This window comes from Rhizoctonia solani, chromosome 8 (genome assembly GCF_016906535.1).
Source record: "Rhizoctonia solani chromosome 8, complete sequence".
Classification (NCBI taxonomy): domain Eukaryota; kingdom Fungi; phylum Basidiomycota; class Agaricomycetes; order Cantharellales; family Ceratobasidiaceae; genus Rhizoctonia; species Rhizoctonia solani.
Window position 1 is genome coordinate 2,012,006 of NC_057377.1, and position 9,541 is coordinate 2,021,546.

Here is a 9,541-nt window from a genome sequence, read left to right on the forward strand (position 1 = left end):
AATTAGGATACATGGGTTATTGTACCCGTTTGGGCGCCCCCTTAGCAATATGACTTTCAATTTTGCGCAATTGAGCCTCCCCCCCCCCCAAAATGGCCAATGGTCGTCTTCATTTCCATTTTGTTGTTTTTAAACCATGCTCCCCCCGATTTATTATAAATACCTGGTTTCAGCACTGCTCTCGATCGAGCATTATCAGCCTCCATAGTCACACAGTGAAATCTATGATAAATTTTCTGGTCGACCCAATGAGAGAGATTGTTACGATGACACGGTCTATCACAGATATATATCTGTCCTGAGATGCATTCTAAAACGTAAGAAAACTATGCTTGAATTTAACTAAGGTGGTCTGTCATACCCCCCGTAGGGGTTAACAGTATCCTACTGGCTCTGGGTGGCCGTGGGACAGCTGGTTTCCCTTGGTACAGATGAGAACCCTTCGAGTACAGCGAATCCTTGGCCTACCTTGTTTTTGAGTAACAGGGCTTTTCTCGATTTCAGTCTGGAACATAGGTTACTCCTTTTTCATATTAGCCCCTCGTCTTGTATTAGTGACAGGTCTAGCATCACTCTCTGTTGCCATGCTAAAATCCTATCATTCCTACTCAACAATCATCACCAATACATAGATAGAGCACAACAGAGTACAAGGCTAGTCTTTACATTAACTGTGGCAACAGATCATTAGGAATAAGTCAAACATCGAGCGCTTCTGTCAGATGGCAAATTCCCATGATATCTCGAACAGCCTCGTTACTCTACTGTTTCACTCGTCGTCGTCATACTAGCATAGTGTTTCAGTGAGTAAAGTAGACATGTGAAGCCAATAACTCGTACCTTATAGCATAGTCCGTTAGATAGAGTGTCCATAAGACTCTCGACCGATCGATCATCCCCAAGTCCCATAAATTTCATCGTATCTTGCAAGCTCGCATTGTAGTCGGTCGTATTCTGTACAGTATTACCCTGGTAGTCCGAGAGACGAGTTGCATTCCTCCCCTGCCAGAGCGTCCACAGGCGGTCGACCTGTGAATGATGCAGGAAGAACTGGGGTAGCGTTAGCCGAGAGAGAACGCAAGACAAGAAAAAAAAAAGTGACATACGAGGGGTTCGTTAGGCGAATAGTTTTGGCGCAAGTCGGCGCCGACCGCCCCATGAATCAGGTCATGAGGTGAGCCTTGGCAAGGGGGTAAATACAAATTTCATTGATAGGAAGAGGCTGGCTTACGCTCGGAGGTGTTCCAAAAGCGCATATAGTCCGGATATTCCATGATTCTGTTCACTGTCGAGCTTGTCCAGTTTCCGGCCATTTCGTTGGTTACGGGGAAGCTACGCTGCAGGCAATGCGGCTCAGGTATGTTAACCTATTCATTGGTATTGAGTACAAAAGGTTGGTGTCAGAATATACAAGTCGGCATTACGTACCTGGAACCCGGCATATGGGCCATTGTCAACGCAGACTGCAGTTCCATTACCCTCTGGAGTGCTGGGGCCTCCAAATCCTGTAACGGGGTCGAATATGGGCGCGTTTCTGAATGCGCTTGCGCTGTCCGCGTTGCGGGTCCAATCCCAGTAGGGCATTGGATCTGTATATCCACATTCACTAAGATCCTGTGAGATTATATGCGTCAGTGCAGTGAACTGGTATGCCATGTACTAGGTGCTTGCCCGTTCACGCAAAACGACAAAGTAACGGTGCCAGGGATACAGTGCAGCGACTCTGTGAACTAAACCAAAGTTTGGCATCAATTTTTCCTCCCCACTAATCGACTACCCACCTATTGGCTCGCTCTGGACATGTACATAGCTGTAATCGTCAAACAGTGACTTGCTCACTCCTCCGGATTCGACTATGCTGGGCTTGGTCTGCAGACATTTGACAGCCTTGTGGAAGGCGTCCCGTTTGGACTGTGAGAGAGTGCTCCACTCCCTGCGAATGGCGGGGTTGGTGCACTCGGATCGCTTGGTAGGAGCAAGGAGAGCACCGGGAAATGCAAGCAAGAGACTAGCCCAGAAGAGAACGGTGTGAGGGCTTGTTGGCAGCATGCTTATGTGGATCGAGACTCGCTAGTGAAAGGTAAGAAACCAAGAGCGGGATGCCAGAGATGAGCGCGAAATGCGCTCATTTATACCCATTTCAAGCTCGATAGCTTTGCGTATGCGCCAAATGCGCTATGCTTATGTTCGGTCATATGATGTTAACTAAGGATACATCAAGCCGTGTAGCCTCAGGGTTATTCAACCCGCTGCCAAGAAGTTGCCAGAGTCCGTTGGTTCAAGATTTTTATCTTCCGCGACGTTCAGTTTCATCTCTATTGAGTTAAGCTCTGCAATTGGGCGCAAAAGGTGTCTTGTACAATGGATGAATTGATATCATGATGTCACGGCTTCGCACCCTACTAGATTTCACTCCTCGTCTGGGCTCTAGGTATGAGGCAAGGTGTCAAATTTGTGTGTCCACAAAATAGGGAATAATTTCGCCAATCTATATGAAAATAATAGTTCGATGAGGATTAACTAGCTCAAGGGTATTAGATCATGTGTATTACTTGTGGTGCCAATGGCACGGTGTATTAGCAAGTGGCGATCGAATTCAAGCGGATGTTCCTTTTCTTATCAAAGGGGGGGGGGGCAAAGGGAATGGTTGAATAGTTGGCCAATGAAAACCTCCAATGCAGATGGGCTTGTCGTGGATGTAAATTGATTACAAATAGATTGGAACAGGCGGAACTAGAGGTCTTAGCCGGGTACGAACTTTAAAAATGTACCCGTTAACGGTTCGATGCCGGGACAAAAGTAAGCTATATTACCATATTCAAGTTTATCTAACCAAGTTCTTGGGGTCGCCTTCGTTCGAAGCATGCCGCCTCCTCCATAAGCAGCAAGAGAAGGCTTGGAGTGGCTAGTTAGATTACAAACTTACTCTCGCTTATGGCTTCTATTAGTACTTTGATGAAATGTAATGTTAGCCAAGCATAGGTTCGCCAGCTCTTGAAACGTAGGCGCAGGATGCTACGAGTATAATCGAGGTTCGAAAATTACCCTTTGTCTCTAGTTCCTGCATCTTTCGCCAGCATATATAGACCTAGACATACTCCATATTTGTTCGAGCGCGTCTTCAACAAATACTGTGGCATGCCCATCCCAGTTCTCTTTTTTTTGGGCGGCGTTCTTATATTTGCCATATTGATACCTTAAAACCCTTTCGAGTCAGTCCACATGACTGATATTTCGAGACCCGCTTCCGCCTAACGTTTTTCTCGGTCTAAGCAAGGCGATCATTTTGATAGTGTAATGAAATGGATAATCAAATCTGGGAGTGTGTAGCACTGTAAGTGGTTGTTTAAGGTGAGTGGTACCAGCTTCGGAGCTGTATGCATACGAATGTATCATAGCTTGTACTACATTTGCGTGGAGAATAAGGAAAGGAAAACACGCGCTCATTCGTATGTAACATTCCAAATACGTCATATGTAATTCGTATGTGAATAATAGAGCTATTTACTATATAGTGAATATAAAGGTTTACTACCTAATTAATTTTCAAGAACAAGAGCTCAGCTTCTCAGTATTCATTAAGACTTTTTGAATGGTTGTGAATGATTTATATGTTTCAATTCAAGGTTATGAATGACTTGAAGTGGCCTACAAATACTGGTATCCTCGCAAGCGCTCGAATGTGATAAGCCACCAGAGTGACAAACAATAACGTCATACTCGGTCTAATCGCTCACGTTATGCTTGGACCTCGGCGGCCAGCACAGCGTTGAAGCAGTATTTCAACAGCATTAGTCGCAGCACTCACACTCTGGCCTCGACTAGCTCCAGACATATCGAACTGCGTTAACTAGACTTATTGTATCAACTGAGACTGGGGGTGTATTAATATTGACTTGAAATTCGGACGAATCATGCCCCAGGAATTATTGACGCTTCCACCTGTATACTGCGTCGTGGGAATATACAGACTTTTAACTGATCCGTTGATCCGACAGCCAGTTTGGTGAGTTGTGGTAATTATTAGCCATCCCAATGCAGGAGGACTAGTCGCACAGATAGAGTTTCCACCCATTTGCCTCACAGGGCGTTTCTGCATATCAGCTGTACTTACGCTTGCTTTCAAATCTAGGGACAAGTGCAGGCATGGTGTCCGTCGTGGCGGACTTGTGGGTCTCTTTTGGGCCGCACTCACATGGAAACTCCAAAAAGCTTTTGTGGGCTACTTTCTGCTGAGGTATACTTCTTATAAGTCCAGTTCCCGATCAGAAACTGATGAGATATCAGTACACCACGCTTCACAGGACTCTCTAACGATCGTGTATTCGGATATCAACTACCTTTAGATGTCGGAACTTGTTTGTTGCCCTCGTTTTCATACCTCGACCTCGCTAACTTCTTTTCTAGACGCAACCTTACTCTTCCTGGGAGACCAGATCACAGGAATTATCAACTTTTTCCTTTCACGGAATCTTGGGATCGCGCGAGACAGGGCATGGGATCAAACCATGACTAGTCGTGGAAAGGAAGAATCATTTTGGGGCGGGTATGTAGAAGGTTTGTCTTTCCTTGTCTACTGTTGCAGCAGTCACTCAGGATTTTATCTCGACGAGTAGAATGGGAGAAACCGCCCCACGTAACAACAGATCCACCCAAATGGGAAAAGCACGTGGGAAATAAAGTCTTGCGTATTGTGATTTCCAAGTGTGAGTCTTGTCTCTTGTCAGGGAATAGACAAAACTAAATTAAAGAACAGTAATTCTGGCGCCGTTGAACTTTATTCCTTTTCTGGGACTGGGCATCTCGGCTTGGATGAAGGCGCTCAGTACAAGTAGAGGATTGCATTCTCCTGTAAGCGCTCCCTATCTGAGATGGCATGCAACCCCTAATGCATAGGTTAGTACTTCAAGTTGAAAAAAATGACCCCGAAAGAGGTAGCTGTATTTGTAGAAGAGAGGAAATGGGACTATCGAGGTGCACTAGGATACTTTATTTCCAATAGGCGTGAACTGACATCATAAATGCAGCGTTCGGGTTCACAGCGGCCCTTCTCGAGTCTATTCCTATTATCGGAATTGGATTTACCATAAGCAATCGGATTGCGAGCTGTATGTGGGCACATGGTACTTTTATTTCTTTTATTTCTGTATCCGATAATATCAAACTGATCCAACTGAAATTACTTTGATGATCTTACGCAGACCTCGAAAAACGTCAAGATCTATTCCGGCGGGGTGAGATTAAGCCCCTCCCACCTCGAATTGTGACGTTGGATAATGGCGAAAAGCTGGAGCTTGCACCAAGCAGGCATGCAGGTGCTGGATTCACAAAGGAAGAGGTCACAGGAGGGCGAAACTAAATGTACCATCGAAAAAGTGTATTTTCGAACTAACTGTATAAATGTATGCTTTTGAAGTAGGGTGTAGAAGATCAAATTCGTGTGTATGTGACGGACTACACCTCGATTAAAACCAAGTTCGAGTATAATCTGTCCTATATTAGTATGACTCCGCGCTACGTGCATCCACGCGCCCCTTAGCACTACTCAACAGAATCCATGTCATCTAAAGCTTCAGCTTTCTGTAAGATGTACAACACATGCACGCTATATCACTTCTAAATGAAACCCAAAAAGCTCGGGAGCTCAATGTGGTGTTGGCGATGAAGGAATCTTTTGGAAGGAAAAGCGGAGTTGACTGATGTGCAAGCCCATTTTTGGAGGCTCCGGGAATACTGTGACGAGTGCCATATTACACTGTCAAACGCACCCCCCCCCCTTTGATCTGGGATTAAGGGACTATATAACTTCTTACCCATGTGTTGGCCCATTGCGGTAAGCACACGGATCCAGCAATAAGGGCCAATTCTCAACTCCTTCGTTATCAGAGCTCTTACCAGGCACCGACCTCGATCTAATGCACCCACTAGGGACTCTTTAGTGGAACTAAACCTGTTATATTACCCCCTTCCAGCTGTAGTTAAGTACACATTGAATACTCCCTATTGTGCATCGTGCCTCCTGTATCCTCACCTGGTGACGAGCCAACAAAATAGACATAGTAGAGTATTTTATCTAAGAAATACTTTTCACGCATCGCCACACGACCCAGAGTACCAAGCTTTAACAGGACACATGAACGCTGAGAACGGGAAAAGCTACACGAGGTTGTGGCACGGACGCGGCGTCAAAAATAAAGGGTGGTCACCCAAATAACCATGATGGAACCAGGGGTGGGGTTTGATGCGGTCTTAAAGTTCGGAGTTCTAGCCTTTCAGATTCACGATGGGGACAGGTTGTTTTAGAAATGATATATTCTGAGTGAGACGTGGATGGGGAGGAAAAAACGGTTCAAGCGAAGCCCGGACGATCCGACATGTGCCATGAGAGCCCCCGGAGGATTTGGTGATGCGATATCTTGAGTGAACGAGATCGAAATGAACCATATAGCGCAATCATTCGCCGGAGCCAATGAGTCAAGCAGTTGACGGCTCACGTAGTTGGTCGTCCATCGAAGATTTTCGAACAAAGTTACTACCGTGACATGATACGATACCTTGACGGCATCATAATGGCTACTGCAGCAAGTAGATACATGGAGGGGGACGTGGAAACCGCTGAGCCAGAGATGTCAGGCGCGTATAAACGCCAGGATAAGCGCCAATGGCGCTAATTGCCTGTGGCTGAGGAACGAACCCCAAGCCCCGTCCACGAACCAGGAAGTCACGCTGATTGCCCCAGCTCGGGGACACGATGGTTCACAAAGGCCCGTATGGGTAGGTACCTATTTACGTCCGGCCGAGTGAACGTACAATGCCTATCCCCGAGGCACTATCTCACATGCCTGCACTGAAGGGCAATAAAAGGCCCGGCCACACAGTCTTATGTTAGAACAAGTCTAAACCTCTCTGTGTGCTAATCCTGTAGTACTGGGATCATATACCATTGAAGAGGAAACAGAAGCGTTGCTGTACAAAGTTAAACAGGAGCAGAGCACAACTAGCATACTGAATCAGGGGTATATCTTATGTACATTTTCAGGCACAGTCAACTCAGAATAAATATACGATAATAAAATAATAAAGACGGTTTCATGTGAAATGCTTAGTAGGTTTCATCAAATTCTGCCTACATAATAGTGGCTGCCCAGATACCTATGTTGCTGGAAGATCCAATAATTAAGCCCTACACACCATGATTTTATTCGGACGCTCCGCTTACCTCTTAAAGATTATCCCTGTATATCATGCTGAATCCAATGGTGCATATGTGGATCTCGATTTCTCCCAAATCCTCTCCATTGCTATGCGAATCGTCGGTACATTCTGAGGTGCAGTGCTGTATGCGGATTTCACAGATTCGGATATATGGGTTTGTAAGTTACTAATAGATCGAAGTGTCTTATCCTTCTTCCCCTTCTATAGTTTTAGTTGCGGTCTGCGTCAGACTTCTACAAATTCTGGGTACTGAATCATCTACGTACCCGGTGTTTCACCAATATCTGTGTATTTTGCTCGTACATCTCCCCCACTGTTGTTACCACCTCCCCCGTCACTAGCTCAATAATCTCCTCGACCCCTTGTTCAACAATCCGAACAACACCATCTTTTGCAGTTTGGTTCGCCACCCCCCAGACCGTGTCCCAGACCTCCCAAATCTTCACCCACATTGCGGCTGTCTTGGGATTCTTATTGGAGTCCTCTGTCTCTCTTACCGCCCGCTGAGCTCCTTCGAGGGACGCGCCAGATGCTGCCTTGAAAGCTATTTCGAAAATATCGCCATGTAGCTTTCTGTATGCTGTACACCGACTCATATTTTCTTGATCAGTTGCCGGTTCGATAGGCTGTAACGGTCCCGACTGTCCATGGGCGGCGTCGCGAGCGGCAGGTAGACCCATTTTGAGCGCCTCGTTCCAAACGTGGATCCATTGAGCATCACCAAAAATCAAGCTCTTTATACGAGATCTATTTTTCTGTTGTTCCCCAAACGCCAATGGCTCCGAGCCATCCCCCGCTTGAACGGCAGCCACCATATCAAGGATAAGATCCCATATGATTCTAACGAGCTTTTCTTCTAACTTGGGCTTGAAATCATCGGCCAGCTTTTGGACCCAAAGCCGTTGTTCAACCTGCTTATTGGTTTCTACCCGCTTTTCCCACAGATCTGCAAGAAGGTCGTTTTCCCCCGAGGCGACCTGATCACGCATCTTACTATAGAGGAGATCTTTGAGCCCTAAGTGCATTTGCATCTTCAGGACCTGATGAAGAACGAAGCGCATGGAACTCGGTGGAAGCTTCCAGACGATACGGTTCCCAAAGGACATCCCGTCTTGAATGGTGGAGTCTGTTTTTACGCGTATTGCAGTAATAACGTTTAAAACGATGCCCAACAAAACCTTGACGGTCTTGTTGGTCAATGACCGGGCCAGTCCATCCCGCTTTGGTTCTAAGTATTTTGCAATATCACTTGGAGATGGTACGCTGAAGGGGAAAGTGTGCCGGGTTACGACAAGAATGATCGTCCAAGAAAAGAAGTAGCAGTTGTATTTAAGCAGGTCATAGTAGCGCGCTTCACGATCTTGAGAGATCGAAAAACATACCGAGATCACCAAGAGGAGATCGGTACCTGGAGGCAGGTTCACTTCAATCTCACATATAGACCCGGCGGTTATCATGATGAGATGCTCCTTTGGCACAAAGCACCGGTCATCCGCGGCGTGGCGATGGGAGGCTGGGAGAACGGTTTCAAAAAGGAGAGTGCCCAGATTCCCTGTTTCGGGGCGCCTGTCAAATCGCCATACTGTTCCATTATCTAAATGAGCAAGGACAAACCGATGGGGAGGCTTGCCACGGTCTACTCTCACTTGCAAGCTTTTGACTTCACTCGAATTCGACTTGCGGAGCCTGCGATACCAATCGAAAGTCTCACCTTCGCCCCAATTATCTGTGAATTCCATAGGAACCCGAGTGATCTTTGAACCAAAGGGAATGGAAGAGCCGAGAGCGGGCATATTTATGTGCGACAAGCTTTTTTTTTTGTCGCTTGACACAACAGATAAACCCAAGTGGGGGGGGGGGGCAAGGTAGGCAACCTGCGCAATGGGTCGTGGGAGAAATTGATGGAACGTATTATTGTTTTAGAGGGCAGTCAAGTATATGGGTTATTATTAAAGCCTTCAAGAAAGACAAACGGTGAGAGAAGGGGATATCTCAAGTTACGCAAAGTAGCGGAGAAGGGTATGTATAGTGATGCGCGCAGATAGGGGTAGAGATAAGTTCAGTTCAACCCAAAGGGTAAATGGTGCTCCATCAAGGCCCACAGGTCTGAAGGTCTGGATATAACGTATCTGGGCCTCATGGACATGCCTTTCATGCGTTAAACGCCATCAAGGTGCCAAATGACATGGTGGTCTGGTGATGAGCGCTTCGTTAGAGAAAGCACGAGGCTATGTGTGTTTTTAGATCGATGCCTGCAAACTCCACTCGCACTCTGCTCTGCTGAGATAATTTTGTATCCATGGAATGTTTACCGTGGCTCCTTGAT

At 46.3% G+C, this 9,541-nt stretch overlaps 3 protein-coding genes across 3 annotated transcripts; 1 reads left to right on the forward strand and 2 right to left on the reverse strand.

Annotated features, from left to right (window-relative positions):
• Positions 1 to 769: 769 nt before the first annotated feature.
• On the reverse strand, positions 770 to 2,049 carry RhiXN_10066 (tyrosinase; the record flags this gene model as incomplete). The annotated part of the gene is made up of 6 exons (XM_043329882.1): positions 770 to 787; positions 841 to 1,050; positions 1,107 to 1,180; positions 1,232 to 1,367; positions 1,429 to 1,614; positions 1,840 to 2,049. The coding sequence occupies 6 exons, from the start codon at positions 2,047 to 2,049 to the stop codon at positions 770 to 772; spliced, it is 834 nt and encodes a 277-aa protein (XP_043182716.1).
• Positions 2,050 to 3,914: 1,865 nt separating this feature from the next.
• RhiXN_10067 (Etoposide-induced protein 2.4 (EI24)) lies at positions 3,915 to 5,359 on the forward strand (the record flags this gene model as incomplete). The annotated part of the gene is made up of 9 exons (XM_043329883.1): positions 3,915 to 4,006; positions 4,133 to 4,237; positions 4,288 to 4,358; positions 4,408 to 4,546; positions 4,597 to 4,706; positions 4,757 to 4,851; positions 4,902 to 4,974; positions 5,028 to 5,108; positions 5,202 to 5,359. 9 exons carry the CDS (start codon positions 3,915 to 3,917, stop codon positions 5,357 to 5,359), a joined length of 924 nt encoding a protein of 307 aa, XP_043182717.1.
• Positions 5,360 to 7,242: 1,883 nt separating this feature from the next.
• Positions 7,243 to 9,008, reverse strand: RhiXN_10068 (uncharacterized protein; the record flags this gene model as incomplete). Its single annotated transcript, XM_043329884.1, has 2 exons — positions 7,243 to 7,416; positions 7,482 to 9,008. The coding sequence occupies 2 exons, from the start codon at positions 9,006 to 9,008 to the stop codon at positions 7,243 to 7,245; spliced, it is 1,701 nt and encodes a 566-aa protein (XP_043182718.1).
• Positions 9,009 to 9,541: the final 533 nt, after the last annotated feature.